This window comes from Falco punctatus (assembly GCF_963210335.1).
Source record: "Falco punctatus genome assembly, chromosome: Z".
NCBI classification, from domain to species: Eukaryota; Metazoa; Chordata; class Aves; order Falconiformes; family Falconidae; genus Falco; species Falco punctatus.
Window position 1 is genome coordinate 9,983,628 of NC_137586.1, and position 19,557 is coordinate 10,003,184.

The 19,557-nt window shown below is 39.7% G+C and overlaps 1 protein-coding gene across 7 annotated transcripts in view; it reads right to left on the bottom strand.

The window, feature by feature from the left end:
• The window catches only part of UBAP2 (ubiquitin associated protein 2), a 133,794-nt gene that overhangs the window by 107,181 nt on the left and 7,056 nt on the right, over positions 1 to 19,557 (bottom strand). For all 7 annotated transcript variants that reach the window (XM_080371154.1, XM_080371153.1, XM_080371152.1 and 4 more), the window contains exons 4-7: positions 16,562 to 16,715; positions 14,754 to 14,831; positions 6,187 to 6,241; positions 4,889 to 4,992 (exon numbers count right to left, since the gene is read on the bottom strand). In XM_080371154.1, coding sequence (XP_080227280.1) covers positions 4,889 to 4,992; positions 6,187 to 6,241; positions 14,754 to 14,831; positions 16,562 to 16,715 — 391 coding nt within the window. The remainder of the gene's footprint in view (positions 1 to 4,888; positions 4,993 to 6,186; positions 6,242 to 14,753; positions 14,832 to 16,561; positions 16,716 to 19,557) is intronic.

The window sequence follows — 19,557 nt, forward strand, 5'->3', positions numbered from 1 at the left end:
AGAAACAGTTTATCTTTCCCTTCCCCCGACCAGCACAGGAACCCTTCCTCAGGTATTTCTTCTTTAAAGAAATACATCCTGGTATTTACCCTGCTTATATTTATCTCCCGTCGGTCACAGCAAGGCCTGCCTCTGCAGCAGATAAGCCTCGTGCTGGTGCCAGAACTCTAACCAAGGAGTTCAGGGTGTGCTAAAACAAACACAAAAAGAGCTCAGACAAATCAAGCCCAACTCTTGAGCATCTCCCACCACCAATGGGAGACTGAACCTGTTTGAAATAATATTTGGGACATTTTCCTGCATTAAATGTTTATCTGTTGCTCCTACCTAAGAACATCGTTCTGTGCTTTTACTCTTTTTAAATACTGAACAAAACCCTTCATCCTCTTAATTTACCCAAGCTAAGTTTACTTTTATTGCTTATTAACACTTTACCTTCCCAACTCAGTCCTTCCAGCCTCTGTTATTTCACTGCTTCAGTTTGCCAACACCTTCGTCTTACTAACAGGAGTCTGGTCTTGCCACAAGCACATAAGTTTCCTTTTCGTCCAAAATCCGCCTTAGCATTATTGCAAGTCCATAGATCCACATCCCAACCTTTCCCACAAGCCTTGCAATGCGTCACAATTTAAGCATTCTCTGTTTGCCACCAAAATTATTCATTGTGTTTTCAAAGATCCTTGTCATAGCAACTTAACCTAAATGGCTATCTGTGACTTTCCCGTTTCCCTTTGTAACAAGCTTAGTTTTAGAAAGTTGTAAAGCCAATAAAAAGCATACAATATGGTTTTGGCAAGTCTTCAGCTGTTTTCCTCCACTTCTTGTCACACTGTTTGGGTTTTCCCCCCTTTTTGAATAATCAGCAACAGATATTAGCTGCAAAATCTTTGTTTTGGTCTACCCCAAACTTATCTACTAATCCTTTCTTTCTGGACTACATTCACATTCTACAAAGACCTGAATGTTTCCTTAAAATGTTCCTTCCAATGTTTACAGCAGTCCTACAAAAAGAAACAAAACCAAAACAAAACAAATCCACAAACTAACCCCCCACACAACTTCTTTGTAACTTCCAATCTACACCATTCCCTACTTCCCCCTTGACAGTTATGCTACAATTTCTTTTTAATTTCTTGTCATTCTCCAGTTCATAGTCATTTAGGGCTGCTCATAACTAAGATAATGAAGGAACTTCTTCTGTGAAATTTATGAAACTCTATCAAAGTAGAGGTATCAGTAAATTATCAGAATACAATACCATTTTTAAACACTACTTTGAGAAATGACCACATCCAACAATTCACTTAAAAGAATTGATGTGATTTATCGCTCAGGACCTCTCACTGCTTTGTACACTACAAAAAAGCTAAGAGATCAAACAGAGCATGCCTGCAAGAAAACACTAATCATGCTGTTCAAGTGTATTCCCTTTTGGAAGACGATTGCTCGTTCCTCCCACCTGTCTCTTCTCTTTGCCTTTCAGGTGTACATAATTTCTATAAAAAGTAGGATACAGGAAGACTGATAGTGAATTATCCGTAATACAATCACACTCAAACGTTATGAGCCATTAAAGATTCAACCTTTAGTCTCTTTTTATTTCAAACACCAGCACTGTATTTTATCTCCACAGAAGCAGCTAGCTCTTCTATAGGATTCTGTAGTTCCTTTTCTAGAAACACCTCTTGTTCAGGCTACTGCAATTCCTCTGGCATCTTCAACAATGCAGGACAAGAGGTTCTAGTGTGTTTTCAGAGCACACATGGGGGCAACTACATTTTGGACACAAAAGAGTCTGTTTCTTTTTACTTAAAAATGTTGGTGTTGATCATGTCCCAGCACTGGCTTAAAGAGGAAATACTTTGTAACTACTCCCACAGAGAGTTGATATTTGCATGATGTCTTCAGAAAGCATTTTGATAAGCAGATTGTTTTTGCTTCTCCAGGTAATTGCCCAGTTATCTCCTTTTTAATGGAACTACAGATGAAAGACACTGATTTTCTAAGCAGGTATCACAAGCTGATTTTATTTTCTTTCTTTTTAGATGAAAGAAAAAGTGGGGACTGGGCAATGAGGAATAAAGAGAGAGATTTCCATCCTGCCCTCCCTCTGCATATCTGACATCCTTCATTAGCCCACTGCAGGTTTTATGAATTTCCATATATATACACATCACCCTCATTCACATCTTCACTAACTCCACATTGGGAACTTACTTATTACTGAGACTGCTGATTTGTAACTAACGTGACAGCACTGAAAATTAAGGGGAAAAAAAACAATTGAAAACTAATATTTGTGATTAGCAAGACAAATCACCACCTCAACTATGTACTAATCTGCTTCCAGCTTCATACCTTGTCTGCCACTCCTCCCCTCTATTCCTGCTTCCACCTTTCTTCCCAGCACTTTCTCTTCTGTTTTAAAACTACTACCCCAGCTGCAATCTCCTCTAACAACACTCAAGATGCTTTCCACTGCGAGGTTGAAAGTGTTTCCCACTTGGACAAAACAAAATTATTCAATTTAAAGAGCCTACTCTTTTTAAAGAGATCTCTTCTTGGCTTGGGAACTTCCTTTAGACATTTCTACAGCCTGTCGTAACACAGAAACATTGTAAAATAAAATACTCTTCCTATAGTGACATGTAGAGAGACATTTTTGTTTTGTCAGTTACAGTGCTTTTTCCGGAAAGTAAATTAAGAGTAGAAAGAAAAAGGTACTTAGCACCCAAAAAGAACATTCCCATTCAACTAGTTTATATTTTCACCAACCAAATGGATTTGCAGGAACTCCCCACGCTGACGCTCACTCACACCCGTAAGAACCATTAATCTGATGAGGCCAGGGAAAATTCCCAAATGCCTTCTCACATCTTCTTCTACATACCATGCTCCCCAACTTCCCATACATGCCTTAAGTTGCATTACCAAAGTTCAGTGCAGCTCCCGGCGACACATGCACAGCCTAACAGCAAAAAAGCACTTGACATCCAAAAAGAAGTTCCATACATCAGCTAGTACACTTCAAATTTCCACCAATCTGTTTGCTCAGCAGCAAACCCCTCATGTAGGCACATTCATACTCTTACGGGGATCTGTTTAGCCACACCAAGCTATGTTTATTCCTAGGTGGAATTCTTCCATTACTGCAGACTGAGGAGATGCCTACACGAATCGACAGAGGCTGGCACAGGGAGGCACATGAAGTCTACCCAGAGTTAGCAGGGAGGGTCACAAAACATTCAAGCTCACTTCTGAAGTGGAGCGTAAGTCAAAGTTTCTCATAAGCCACAGCCTTAGTGTTGCACTCATTAATAACTAACTAGTGAATTTTCTACTTCTGCTGCAGTCTCCTCATGCCTTTCTTGTATGTCTTCTTTCGTTAGTTAAATTTACTGCTTCTGCAATACTTGTGACAACGCACCCTGCCCTCCACTGCCATATAGCAAACAATACCGGCATTCCTACGGGAATTTACAAGTCACTAGGTGTCCTTCTAACTCACGATCTGATAAATTTACTTCAAAAACTAACATGAGTGATAGTAAAAGGTGCATTTCTGTTTGCAGTATAGCACCAAGTCATTTCAAAAGTAATTCCTTGGAGAGATGTCACATTTGGCAAAAAAGCTCCCTTTAAATAACCACTATAATATACTCAGGGCCACTCTCCCACACTAGAATAAGAGACGCTCAGTCTGACAAGACAGCTGCTTAATAAGCTCTCCTAACTCTGAGCCTGTTACTGTCTTCTCTGGGTAAGGGGAAATGGCTTGTATGAAGTTCAGAAAGCTGCATCTCAAGCAGCTCACAGCAGAGCTCAGTGGAGCACACCCTGGCCTCCAGCATCAGTCTTTTCCTTCCGCACTTGGCAAAGGGGCTGATGAAAAATCACCTGAGTAGGCTTCAGCAATGAAGAGATCAGAAGAGTTACCCCTTGCTGGGGTTAAAAAAAACTCTCTCCTATCACTCAGTGGTTCCCAAGTGCGGACAGTAACATACATGAATTTCTCCATCCTGACACAGGCTTTCCTTTGTCTTCATCTCCTGCCACAGAACATGGGAAGCAGAAAGGTATCCTGTTTTCCCAATCACAGACAAGCAGGTCACATTCTTCATTTCTGAATCACCACGAGACCACTGTTAAGCGGTTCCTTTCCAAACTGTCTGCCTCTTGCCTTTAGCTGGAAGTACGTACTTCACACTTGACACTTCATACAGAAACACACAGCTACCTCTGTCTTCAGAAAGGCAGACTGCTCTTTCAGCTTCCGTTCAAGTGCCTACTTGTGCTTTAGTTTAAAATTCTTCTCTTCAAAGGTGGCAGATCTTGGAACTCTCCTCCATCCCAGAGACTCACATCCTTACATTCCTGCATTGTACAGGTGGGGCTTCCACAACCATCCCAGTGTCACTGAGTGGATTCATATTTGTAAACAGCTTTTCCTTTTCTTCTTCTTCTACTTAGATATTCAAACCCTAGTGCCTAATGCCTAGTGCCTAATGCCTGTGGACCGATCACTTTTAATAGGACTTATACTCCTTAACTACATTAGGTGAGCTCTTAAGCAGTACTTAAAATACTGAAACAGTTCTTCACATACAAGGTTCTTCTAGTAACTCTTGAAATCCCTTTTTTCTCTCAAGGGATTGTTAGTACTAAAACAAACAAGTTGCAAAGTGCCTTCCCTTCATTCTAACCAGAGAGTCATTCAGGCTACAGTGTGCTCTGCACATTAGTAGCAGTTAAGCTATAAAAATGAACTGTGTCATGTGAGATGCATTCACATTTACAGAAGGTAACTGAACACTAACAGAGTGGTTATTTTAACTGCGATTTGCTACAGGTCTTCATTCCAATCCTTCCACTTCTTGAAGCATCTTACCAGTTCCATCATCTGCATCATTCTGACCAGTCTCCCAAATCTCTGATTTTGTCCCAAAGCCATCAGTGGCAGAAGACTCCGTATAGTCTGCAGGGTTAAACGTCCTAGAGTTTTAAAAGTTAAGAAATGGAAGAGAACACATGGGTCATTTAAGGAACACAAGTGTCATCATTTTTAGCCGAAGTTGTATTAGATTTGACATCTCGATTTCCACATAATTCATCTTGATAGTTTTGGTTTCAAAATATTTTTTTCCTGTATGACAAAAGACACATAAAAAAGGGAGAAAAGAGTATAAAAAAGGTGAGGAGACTGGAAAAAAAAATTACTGTAGAGAAACTGAACCTAAACAACAATTCCTGAAAAAGCAGTTAACAGCATACCTATTCCTTCCAGTCTTATAATGCATTATTTTTATATGCACAACAATAACCCCCTCTTAGCTGATAGCTTCTCAGCAGATGGCTGACTGATAAGAAACCAGAATCATATGCTTTCAGAGCACCAGACCTATGCAGGACAGGAGCTGGAACATCAGTAAGACTATTTCAGAATGCACTCCTGACACCAACACCAAAACACACAGATGCTGCTAAAAGGTGAAAAAGGATTATTGAAGAAACACCTCTTTTCAGTTTATCACCTACAGGCATGAATAAGAAGGATTATAACATAAGTAGAACGAGCCTTCTGTTTATCATGACATCACTTATGTTACATGAAATGTCATTAAAGGCAAACACTGAGTAAAAGTAGTGGAGACTACAGTTCTATGAAGGAAGTTATTCCACCAAAACTGAGAACAAACTTTAGAGCTGCTGAGTAACTTGTTTTAATTCTGTTTTAGGGTCCATGTATGTCCAAACAGCTAAAGCATGAAACCTCAAAAACAGGAGAAAGTTCATAATCACTAGACTTGCTGGTGTTATATAGAACTTGCACGTCCTACATGACACTGAAAAAAACTCTTTTTAAATTGACCTAGGACTATACACACCACACTGAACTTTCAGCTATGGCACTATGTGGTTGCTATCGATAGGTATAAACTAGTTCTCCAAGTTTGAGACATTAACATTGAGTGAGCATATATTAGGTTTGTATAGGTTTGTCTAGTTAAAAATACTGGCTTAAGACGAAAATAACCCATTAATCATCTAACAGATTTGTGAATTTTTTGCATCCATATTGGTTTATAAAGCATACAGCAATATTAATACATACAGTGGAAATATCGTCAATTAATATTGCCACTGAGTTTGATCCTTGCCGAAATCTGTGCTCTGCATGTTTCTTACCCCATGCCTTGGGCTGAAAACCTCCCCGCTCCTCTCCCTCTGCCACGTCCAAACCCTAGGAGAGAAAACACCATTTAACAGCAACAGCAGAGGAGCCACCAATCACTAGTCTGTCACATTAGAAAATACTACGGTTGAAGAAGAAAACTAGCATATTTGAAGTTAAATATTATTTACTTCCCAAATCTCCGCACAGGAGAATTTGTTTCCCTGACACAGGCAAGTAAGCTACAGTTTGCCTAAGACTACACGTTTCAGTACGACTTGCAATTCTTTGCTATCCATTCTGTATCTAGCCACGTAGCTTCAAAGAGCAAGAGAAGGACTTACCTACAGACCCATCCCACATGAGACTGTTATTGCCAAATCATTACACACTGTTCAAAGTTTAGCCTTCAATTCCTCATTCTTGCCTAAGATGCTCTGGAATCCCAGCCTCCTTACGTACCCCTGATCTCACAAGAAATTCCCTGTCACTCCTTCGCTGTGAGGAGAAAGTTTAAATACTCCATTTGTTTCCTCCTCTGACTCATCCCATCTGTCCACCCCTACCCTACTGTGCTTTCGCCAACCTGTGACCACATGTTCCTTCTGGTTCCCCCTTAATCATAGTTACTGACATGAAAACTACCCATTTCAAACTACTCAAACTTCCTTGTTATCACCCACAAAGAATATGCATTTCTGTTTTAACAAAAACAAGTGGTGTTGCCTGCAATTTTGGTTACAGTCTTGGTTTACAAGCTTCTTGATGCAGTGAATGGCTTTATTTTTGCATGCTGCATAGTGCCAACAAGGCATGAAAACTTTTGTATTACTAACCATCCATAAAGCAGGTCTACATGAACTGCTAGAAACTATTACTTACATGTTGCATATTTCTATATAGATATTTTTTCTTCCCTTTTTGGACCCCGATTATTTGAGGCTTTTCCAGTTTGTTGGTTTTTTTTGAGGAAGACTATGAATACTATTTTTGTATTACAAGAACAGGAGGAGATCAAAAGCTGCAGACTGAGAACAAAGCAATGTTTATTTTAACAAAATTATGTGGTAATTGTAAGTCACCAAGCAACAAGTTCACCAGAGCACAAAAGTTATAATCCTAAATCACCAATATACAGATTGTCCAAACATCATAATTACCCCTGACAGGTTTGAATTTGGATCAAAATTACCCCTTATTTTCAGGGGACCACCTAAACTGTTAAGAGCAGTAGCTCCAGAACATGGTAAAAACAGTTTAGGAAGTTCCTATTTTAATGACTTTCGCTTCTCTCCCCTCGCTACTCATTCTTCCCCGTGCCCAAGTCTTTAAAGACATTTCTGGACCTCTAAAATGTCTACTACCTATATCTTCGAGGAATTCTTAGAAGCATCGAAGTAGCAGGATAACTTTACACACATTTTGATGAAGGAGTTCACCCACATCCTATATAAGATGACAACTACCAGCTACAGAGGAACCACGGCAACCTGCCTGGGAAGGATTCCCATCCAGCAACGCACAGTACATTGGTGGGACAAGAACACAGCAGAACTGAAGCCTGACACTAGGCCAGGCAGCTGTCTCCACATTTTCCCCTCTTTGCTCTTCTCACAATTAGTTGGAGAGAAGACAGACAGAGGTTAGGAAAGAGGAAACAAGAGCTGCAACCCGGCAGTAGCCATCACTCTTCAGCAAGCCTGCACCTGGAGCTCTGCTCTTTGTCCCACCATAAGCATCAGTGCCCCAAAACCTGCCGTACCCAACTGACTGTAATCCAGCTTCTGAACCTCCTTGCTCAGCCTACCTATTCTGCTGCTCTTCTCTCCTTCGCCCGCCTAAAATCCCCAACCTGGGAAGCTGATCCATGGCATCATGGGGTCACAGCTCTCAGATGCACAGAAGTCAGTGCACTCTGGATTAACTTGCTGCCCAGTAAATAATTTTTTTTAAAGAGCAGAACCAGCTAAACAAGTTTACCTGGGGACACTGTAGGGGCCATCTACACAGTAAATTTACTTCCTACAGTTATTAATACAGCATTAAACACCATTCACTAAGGATGCACCAAAAAGAGTTTTTTGACAAGTTCAACTACAAGACTGATTGGGAGCTGTGAATCACAGTAACAGCCCAGCAGAAATATATTTGACGTGGACATTAGGTACAGAGAGATTAGCTAGAATAGCTAGCATGAAAGTACAAATAGATTTTAGAAGAGGAGGTAAGTCTCCCCAGCCTCTCAAATGCAAAAGCCTGAAAGAATAACCTCAGCATATCAAACAGAAGATGAAGTTTTAGCAAGCGAGGCATATGCAAGATGCCATACCAGCACAGACACAAGGTACTGGCTAAAAACAGCAATAAAAGCCTCTAACAATTTTAGAAACTGGTAGGAAGAAATCATGTTGTTCCTGAAGTTCCATGCACGTCTTAGACTACTAGCCATCAAGGTGTTTTTTAGACCAGATCACTTTGAAAATTAATCCTGAACTTGAATTTCAAGTGGATTCCCTTAACTTCATAAAGCTGTATCAATGTTTTTTGTCAAAACTGAAATTAAATTTAATCAACAAATACATTCTAATAAAGACAAAAGGAAGGCACCAAACCAGTGGGGTTATAGAAAGCACTAAATTCAAAGCTAGAAAAGACACTTATGAAGAACTAGTTCAAAATGTGTGACAGTGAGTATTTACTAGTAAAAGACCACCCTAACTCAGATACATCCCATACATTATGGCCATTAATGCAAGATGCCAGTGGGAAGGTCTTATATTTTCTTTGAAACAACCAAACCACTAATATATCCTTAAATTCTCACGCTAAGAAAATTACTTCCTCTCAGCTGCTAAAATAGAAACATGGCCTTAAAACAAATAGAAGGCACAATCTTCCAACACAAAGAAGCTACTCATGAAGCAATTATGAATGCCCATCAGTATCTGCAAACTTTTGATGCTTTTTAACAGTGACTAGAAGCAAATGGAGCTTCATAGTGCAATTCAGAGCAGGGACTCAAATTGTGAGCATGCAGTTCCACAGTAACTTAAACCCACGTAAATCAGAACTACTACAGCCAAGGTCTTCCTTCACCAGTGATCACAAGCTCTGCTCTCTTCCCTGCACTGACAGTTTTGCATGTACCCGTGAGTGAGCATAAAAACACTATCAGAAAACAGAATTATTAGTTTACTTTTGGATCAGCACTCCAAAACTGTCCCCTGCTTGTTAAATGCCAGAAAACCCATTGCCTTTACACCAGGATAAGCCACCAAAAAAACTTGTTGTCCCCAGCTACCATGCTGCCTGTCCCCTTTTTTCTTTTTTGGCTTGGTTAGTTTTAAACTTAGATCAATCCTCTGATACAGTTCAAAGGCACCAGGAGACAGACAGGACCAATTCCTCCCAACAATAATGCCAGTTTATGCTTGTAATGTAAAAAGTATAGTTTCAACACTGCTCTAAAAAGATACGCATATATGGCTTAGATCGCAGCAGTCATTGTTTAAAGAAAAAAAAAATCCTGTGGTAATTCACAGTCAGCAATTCTTCTATCAACATTCTTATCTACTCACAAAAAAAGAACAAGTGACTTGACAGTAGTTCATTAAATCTTCTAGTGAGTCTAAAGGAATATATTTTCTTACAATCAATCAGCATCTGGAGCACAAAAGCAAGTGACAGACATCAGGCAAAAAAGCAAAATTACTGCTCTGCCTCACGTAAACCCTCATAACACTTCTTCACATTCCTTTACACTTGGATCTACAAACAGCCTAAAGTATCAAGGCAGCACTGCTTACTCATTTCTGTGCCAGGAAATCAAGACTGGGGAACTACGTTTAAAATTTATTCTGATCAACATTCCTGCTAGTACCCCCAATATGATTTCATACAATGAACTATTTAAAACATGGTTTTGTTTCCTTTAACATTCTAACTGTTTAACTATGTATTGTTGGGTATCCCAGTCCACTGGGAGCTCAAAACACTCATAAATCACACAATCAAGTCTTCAATCACCACGCTTCACGGTACTGTCCATGCATGGAAAGAACTGTTCATTGCATTCACATTTCTTCCCCCAAAACAAATGCACGCTACCTGTGAGAATCAGAAAAGTGTGTAGTACTACAATTTGGATGGGACTAGCCCATTAATTTAATAGCCTATTCAGTAGAAAATCCAGTCTGCTCAGCTTGCAGACCCAAATCCTTCCACTGCAACACAGGTGCTTTATTTCAAAACTCAGATTTTCACACTGACAGGTTTAAATTAAATGAAGACACCTTAAGGTTAAGAAAGAGGCCTAAGAGCAGCTGAAAGGAAAACAAAATGCAGACTGGAAAGGCAGACAACACACTAAATTTGTGCTTATCTGACTACACAGTAACTGAAGAGCTCTGATCTCTGCTCTGGAAATGCAGACAGCCATCCTCCCAGCAGATGTGGAGGCGACAGAGGCTTAAGCCTTATGAAGTGATAAGGAGGCTAAGTATAGAAAGTTTGTATTCTAGGTATTCCATACTAGCAAAAACAAACACTGAAGTTATATTCAATAATTCAAATAACATTTTTCTTATTAGTTATCTTAAAGCTAGAAGCAGTGGATCAGTTTTATATACTGCATGTTCTGTAGTAACCATTTTTAGAAGCATGTGCAGAAAACTTTGAAGTTATGTTTAAAAGAAATTAAATAACTTCTGTTAACCCTAAGTTCTGGTTCATCTCAGAAAGAAAAAAAAAAAAAAAAGTACATGACGCATACAGCTTCCTAGCCAATGCAGAACAAAACTGAACGGACTTCAGATTGTGATCTCCAGAATGTTTTAGAAGAACCAACATCCTTATTAGTTCTGGCAAACGAAATCCAAAATACATCCTGTGCCAACCAGGCTAACATTTTAAAACAAGAAAATGTCTGGACATGCAATTCTGGTTACAGAAACCAAAAGAGATCAAGAGTACAAGCTGGACTATAGTCAGATATTTACAAAAGAGGTAAACTGCTTTACTGTCTCACATAGCCAGGAGAAAAAACCCAAACGTTTAAAAGGCTCCTTGTCATGCCGTTTAAGTCCAAAATTAAAAACATAATGTTTTTTCCCCTCTCATTTTTATTTCTGTTTCGCTAGGAAAAAAATCCCTGTCAACATCCACATTTATGGCATGCTCACATTGCTCTGAAACAATAAAGTGGGAAAGAACAGAGGAACAGAAGTAAAAGCGAGAAATCCCTTTTCACTTTGCAAACCAGGAAAATTGCTATACATAAATCTGTAACAATGTCTATGCTGAATCAAGTCCAAAAGTTCATCTACCTGCCATCCCATTACCAGCTATGGTCAATTAGATACCTAGCGAAGGGTACACGAACCAAAACCCCAGTGCAGTTTCTCTGGACACTCTCCTGGTTTTCAATCACTTGTGGCTCAGACTTCCTCAGACAAAGATAATTTATGCACATCAAAACTCTCAGTGGTTTTTCCTTTTCTTGCTATGGTTCTTTTTTTAGGATGAAATTGTCAAGTCCCTCTGTGTGTAAATTTTCAGCACCTACAATACCTTATTGAAAGGAGTTCCTCAGGTTAACTACATGTATGAAGAACCACCTCCACAAGTTCATTTTGAACCTGTAACCCACTGATTTCATTTAATATTCCCTCATTTGCATACTTGCTTGGAGTGATCAGTTGATTTCCCCACAGAAGTTTTACAGATCTCTACGCCCACTCAGCCCTCGCAGAGAAGTCCGAGTCTGCTTGTACCTTACACTCCATCAATGCAGTCTTCCCAGTACCTTTAAAAGCCTTTTCTAGCCCTACTACACCCTCTTCAACACAGGGTGGAGGACAGTGGGACAACCACAGCTGCACTTGAAATTGAAGATGGGAGAACAGTAAAAGACAGCAGCATAAAAATAAAAATTGTGCCTGTAAAGGTTGTCAGTTTCTATATAACACTGCAGCTGATTAAATCACAAATGAGGAAATGTTTCTAGAGCTGACAATCCTGAAGACATAATCACCTTCCTCCATAATTCCTGCATGAGATTCCATTTCAGAGAGTTGCAAATCCTTGCAATACCAATACACAAATAAAATCACTTTGATGCAATCACTATTCATCAACATTATAGTATTTTTTTATATCTAAATTAAGGTCATTCAAGAAATTCACAAGACACACAGATAGGAAGGCCATTTTAAAAAAAAAAAAAAGAAATTCCTTTGCTCCTTTCCCAGCCAAAGTTTACACCCTTCGTTTAGCAAGCAAAAACTAAAGGCAGAGCAATTCCACTTGGGATGTATCCTGAAACACATCCTGTGATGCATTTTTGCTTTCTGTGAATCAGTCGGTAACATATACTACTTCAAACCCCTGATCTCCTGTATACCAGCAACCAGTGGTGTTTGTACACTGTATGCCTAACTGCCCTATAAAGTTGCAAGGAAAGTCATGCAGTCATTATTGGCAGATCTACTGCACAACAAAACTAGTACACCAAGGCTGAAATACTCAGCATCAGGATTTTTCCCCCCTCAGTTAACAGCCCATTACCACCCCAGTGTCAAACACATTTCTGCTATTTTCAGTGCATATAATTTCTTAAAATTAGATTGTTTTACAGTGAAGCAGTAGTGTAACAGCCCAGCAAACCTCCCCTAGAAAGCAGCCAGTAAGAGAACTCCAGCCTGAGAAGGCAGCTTAAAATAGAGAGAGAGAGTGTGCATCGTTCAGGTATTAGCCGACCCCTAATTTTGTATCCAGTGCGTACATTCCTACACACACGCACTCTGCATGAAACATTTCTAATAAAGGGTTCTGTGGTGATTACCCGCAATCTATTTAATTTCAGCTGAAGTGTATTTGACTACTCTGTGTGATAGAAAAGAAAGATTACTGAATGAAATGGCAAGAAGCTTGCTTTTATTATTTCTACTAATATCCAGAGAAAGAATGCCACGCACCCCTGAAATACTGAGAAGCTGAATTACACAGCTTTATACAAGTCCCTGCAGATTTCAAGGGCTTGCATTATAAAATTAAATTAGGTATTTCCTGCCACAAAATACACGCACTTGCAATATAATGATCCTGAAGTCATTCAACAGGTGTATCACAGGCAGTTGAGAACACTTCATTAAGATACTTTGCTCTCATGAATGTACAGTCTAAAATATTTGGTAGACAGATACAGTAATACTATGTACACTAAAGCCAGTGAACAGAAATTGATAGAAATTGTCCCTATTTCTTCAGATATGTCAGTTTGATCTACTGATTACGTGCTTTCACTTGAGACACAATATTCACCTAGAGCTACAGTGCTGACGACAGAATCAGTGTATTGTTCATAAGGTTACGAAGCAAAAGGTAGGCTGTATTTGAAATTAACCTCTTAAGTTTCACCAAATATTAAAAAAATCCTACCTTTATATTTAAAATTTGAGTATAAAAGATTATTTTATAAAACAAATACTGAAAGACTTGCTTTCCATCTATTAACAGTGCTAACATACCAAAAACTGTGGCTGTGAGCTACACCACACCCTCCCTTGCAAAGTGAACTCTCTGCACACACTGTTCGGTATTTGCTGATTCATAGGCACAATCCAGTCATTCTCACAACCCTCTGTAAGCTACATGTCCTTGCATCTTTCCACTCCTTCAAGATGCAGATCTTGAGACAATGAAGTTGGATGTTGTCTTTAATGTCTTGTTACCAGGTATGCCAAACGGAAAGGAGTCCTCGGAGGGCAGAATTTTTCATGCGTCAGACATAACTTATGAAGTACATTAACTCTCCTGTGCACTTAATTTAACTCATTTAATACCCACTTCACACAATCTGTGCTGTACCTGCATTACTCACTTTCATTCCTCCCGCTCTAAGAAAAAACAACCCTCTTTCCACTCAACCTGCGGAAATGCAAACCAACCACATCCCTTGATTCCACAACAAATCCATTATCAGTATCTTTCCTATCACTTCTACAGGAAAGGATCAGGATTATACCTAAGACTTCACAGTATTCTTTTTCCACAGTTGTTCTTATCAATGTTTTCATGCCAAATTCCTTCTCATCAAGAAGTCTCTAAGGTGGCTTGTACTTTCTCTGACTGGCTAGCAAAAACAGAAGGCAAGCCTGACAACCAGATGCACCCCAAAGAAACAGCCCAAGCACACATGAAATCCCTCCCCAAGAGCCATACATATGGAATCTTGTACTCTCCTACTGCCAAGGTACGTCCTGAGGAGCCCAGTGCACTCCCACTCAGAGGAAGCTGCCATGAGTCAACCTGAGAGAACAGCTCTCCACAGCCAGGCCACACCACCCTGCTCCACAGGGAATTACCATAAAGGTGGTTTGTGTCAATTCTTAGTCATTCTGAGACCAAGATATGACAAGGGGTAAGGGAAGGGTATGTACCTAAATTAAAAGTGGCTGAAGTGCTTATGAAATCAAAGGATAAACAACAAATGCTTAACCAGAAGTGTTTGAAGAAAGAAATGGGAGCGTTCCAGTTAGGACATGAAATCAGTGCCAGTCCCACAGCAATGCCACCATCTCACCTCTCCCACGGCCACGTTTTCCACGGTCTGAAGGCCTGTCTCCTTGATTGTTGTCCACTCCATTCTCTTCAGCTCTAACTGTGGAGAGAGGACAGCTTAAGAGAAGCTTTAGAGACTCATATAGGAGACAATACAGCTGTCTGTTTAACCTGAACCCCAAAAGAAATGCCAAGATTTTAAAGTGTGATGGTCAACAGGTCTGTCACCTCCCTTCATTGGGGGCCTAGCTACAAGCAAGTTACATTTAATTCGCACTGAACAATTAGGAAGCAAAATATCCAGTAAGAGAGAAACACTTCCCAGCAGACAAACTTCAGCTTCTGGGTTTGGGATGAGGTGGGGTGAGATGGAGTGTTCTGCAGACTACACTATTAAAATGATTATGGCCTCACCTCTTTAACAAGGCACGAAATACAGCTGCCTCACACTACGCTTCCTTGATAACATGCTGGGTGGTTACAGTGAAAAAATAAGGGATAACCAAAAACACCAGTTTCTTCTCCAGTCTGTCCATACCACATCGCTGTGCAACCAGGAAAACTTAAAAGAACCCTCCTCTATCAAAATCAGAGGGATGGCAACAGGGTGAAGGTGAGGCATTGTAAAAATAATGCAACTATTTTGTGGAAAAATCCTGAGGAAATACTCAAAAGACAGCTGGCTCCTTGAAGGGGCGAGGGGGGAAGACTGGCCACTTAAAACACTGCTGAGATTTTGTACTGCACAACTTTTCCTAATGGCAGCCACAATATTAATGCTTGGACATTAAGCTAGGAAGAGAATATCAAGCTTTGGTAACCATCTGAAAAATCTTTAATTCCACTTCACAAAGACAGATAAGCAGCATCTGGCTCTGACAAAAATGTTGCCCCTCACTTTCACTGTGATGGGTCTGATTTCAATTTGTTCTGAACATCGGTGCAAATTTTATTAATATTTTTCCTGTCTTGATGCTACTCTACAAAGATTCACAGTGTCTTCATTGACACAACGTTTCAAAAATGAATTGAGGAGGTGGGTAATATTGTAAATATTTTCCCCGCTTTTAAGTGAAAGTTAAACACACTGTTTTCATTCCAGTTTCTCTGCTCATCTGTCACTGTTGCGTACAACCCTTACAGGCAATGAATACAGCTTTGATATTGCTGATAAAACTTAAGTGAAAAAAGCAACATGGATCTAGTGGTGAACTAATGTGATTCTATGTAACTTGGAAACATCAGTTTGCTCTTGTACAATGTACTATTGCAGACCTATAAAGTCTGGCAAATTTCAAAATATTTCAACTCAAAGAATTTTCTCTGTTGTAGAAACTCACCTTTGGTTGGCTTATGTGAGTAATATATGCTAAAGATTAATAACGATCCCAGTCTTCTCATGCCCCTTATGAGAAGATGAGAACATCTTCAGGTTCTCCCCCTCATAAAAGGAGATGAAGTCAAAGCTGGATAATTTTTTCATTAAAAGAAACGAAAAAGTGTATCAGCTGCGCAGCGACATACTTGCTCTCAAGCAGTCTTACAAATAGTCAATTCTAAAACTTGCACCACGAACAGCAACTTGTACAAGATCAACTAATGAAAAAAGGACAGAAATTTAAATTAAATTGAGCATCTGTGAACAGGCACAGACCATCCCAAAGCCTCCTCATGTAGACAGATCAGCATACCTGTTACACAAACGAGTTATGATCCCTTCGGCACTGAGCTATAGCTCAGATGGACTTTACTCCATTAAGTACTTGCCCTTAGCCAGTTTCAGCTGCAAGAAAAGCACCTGAATCTTTAAAAATGAACCCCTGTACGTACACTCTCGGCCACGGCTGCCTCCTCTTCCCCGTCTGTTGGAAATTCCCCGTCCGCGACTCACTTCTCTGTCCCCTCGTTTTTCTCTGTTCTCTTTGTTTTCTGAACTTTCCTTTCCAAGGCTTTTCTTCTTTCCCCCTACAGTCTCCCAAGAAGTCTATTTGGGTAGAATAGAATTAGATACAAAAGTCAAAATGGAAGAGACAGCTCTCAGTGCATATCTCCACCTCACACCCTTCCAGTTCATGGTAACAAACAGGTATTTGCATAACTTCACATATGTAATACCTTGCAACTACACTGATATAAATGGAAACAGGCCATATTTTTGGGAAGAGATGAGAAAGAAACAAGTTTTAGAAGTTGGATTGTTTTACGGAACGTAAAAATCCCAAATATTTCTGGCTGTAATGGACTTTTACTAGTTCAAGGAAGCCTAGATACAACCACAATGCAGAAAATCTGCAAAGCAAGCAACACTTTTCCTCTCAACTACCTCCATAAATCTAGCAAGAGAGCATGCACAGAGCTATCTTTTTCTCCCAAGGAAATGAAAAAATGCTTTTAAGCATCATTGAACAAGAGACTGATGAGAGTAAGTATGTGGCCTAAAGCGGGGGGTGGGGGTGGGGAGAAAAACCATTACCCAGACACACTAGAATTCAAGCACCAGGACACAGAATGGTAGAGTAACAACCTGGGAAAACTGGGGCCGTGGTAAACCAGACCATCCACTCCAAACAGCTACAGCTCATCACACACAGCAGAACACAGGAAAAACTATGTCTAAACAAGACAAGGGACCAAGGTCCAAACATCAGACTTCAGCTTTAATATTAAACTCCATCTTTAAAATAAATTCAAGGATCATATCAGACCCATATCTGTAGGAGTTGAAAATAAAACTACAAGAACACTTGCTAGGAATAGCACAGCAACCCACATATTATGCAATTGCATGGTTAGTCTATTAAGCAAAGCAAAGATGAAGAAAGGTGTTATTTGCAAACCATGAAGGTGGCAGACAGGTGTCCTATGTATGTCCCCATCTCTAGAAGCTAAGTGCCTATGTAAGGTATTTAAGCAGGAAATCTGCATATCTAAATAAGGTGCCATCAGCTGTGAGGTACTACATAAAGCCCCAACCTCTGACAGGCACCAGCATCAAACAAAAAAGGTTGGCTATCTTCTAGGTCTGTCCCGTCTCCTCTCAACTCAGGCAACAGTAATTCAGAAGCCCCCACAAGGCAGGCAATGACCAGCTAGCCCAAGATGCCTAGAACTGAGAAAAATGCTATTGAGAAAGCAGGTCACAAAGCAGTTTACAAGTATAAACTCAATGGTTCAGAGTCTGCTTTGAGAGAATAAAAAGTTAAAAGAATGGTTACTCTCTTGGGTTTTGACGTGGTATAGGTGAGAAAGAAGGCTGAAATCGCTTCTCAGTTTCATTTCCAGTATACAGAACTACACCACCATCAGCCAACTTATATGAAGCACAGACAGAACGGATTTGAAGTACAAAACTATGCATTTGGACAACACCATATTAGCTGTGCCACAGAAAACAGTTTGCACCAGTAACTTTCACATGGCTTCACCTGCTGTTGCCTGCGTAACTGCATTATAAATTAAAAACATTAAACACTCCTAGAGCTTTAGAAATACTTCATAGGAGGAAAAATAACTGCACTGACAACTGAAGAATGAAGTCTATATAGTTCAGAATACACTATTTCAGTGATAGGCACGGTGTCTTTGACCGTTTCAAGAAATACCCAAAACTGGATGATCCTGCAAAGTTTAAGAGTAAGCAGCCTCTCCTTAGTAATGTTTTACAAGATTTGGGAAGGATCAGTAAAAGGATGACTATGAAAACATCAGATCCATGCTTTCCCACAATGTAATTCTGAGGAAAGCCTTGAGAAGTTGGGCATGTCCTTTAAGACAGAGGATGCTGCTACCTCTGGGCATGGGAATCCATCACAGACTATCGAAGCTGTCTGGTTTTCTAAGGGAGCTAACTGACTACAATTTCAGCTGACAATGCCTGAGGCAACCCAAATGACAGTTGTGAGCCTGACCTTTGAAAACATCTAACAGAAACTTGCTTGCTGGCCTAATCTTAGAAGGAAAGAAGAATAATCTGAAAGGGCCCCTTTGTTCTATGTTCAAAGGTATAGGAAATAAAACATATTCAGGCATAAAAGGATCTTACGCCTGTAGGAAGTTAAAAGACTAGAAGTCTTGAGCAAAGAAACATGCCCTTCTCTACTCTCATCCACATGCCTGTCTGTGCAAAGCCACTGTCACAACGGCTGCAAGTGAAAAATCTTTATAAAGCATAAATACTAAATCATATAGTATAGTATAATCATAAAGCATAAAGCCTTAAAGATCATAGCATTAAAAAAAAAGAAAAAAAAAGACAAAACTGGCAAGAGCATCAGTTTACAAACAGGCATTCCAGTTATCACTCCTTGCGCTCTAATTCCTCAAATAGCATAGGCACATCTTACAAATGAGGTAAAAAAAAAACTTCTAGTGTATCAAAGCAGAGTAAATCTAGAAAAAGAGATTTGGGAATCCACATTCAGAACTAGTACTACTTCTGTTTCCAACTTCGCATCAAATCCTGTTAAACTGTTCTGTAAAATAATTGCCTTAAAACAAACCCTTCAAGTTGGAAGACCACAAACTTCCATAAAGAAAAATAAATTTCTTCACAACCTTCAATTAATACTCCTTCCTCCCTGAGCCCCTTAAGTTCTCTGTATTTGTTTCTAAGTTACATTTTGTCTACAGAGAGCAGTGGGTTCAGAGGGACTTATCAAAAGACCAGAACATGTGGATATATTGCTTCTAATTGATAAATGAGTTAGAAATTTTCTTCCACGTCATGATCACTTCTAACAATCTGCTAAAGTAAGAAGAAAGTATTTAACATTATCTACCAACCAGAAAACTGTTTTCAACCAGAAAATGGCAAATATAAGAAGTAC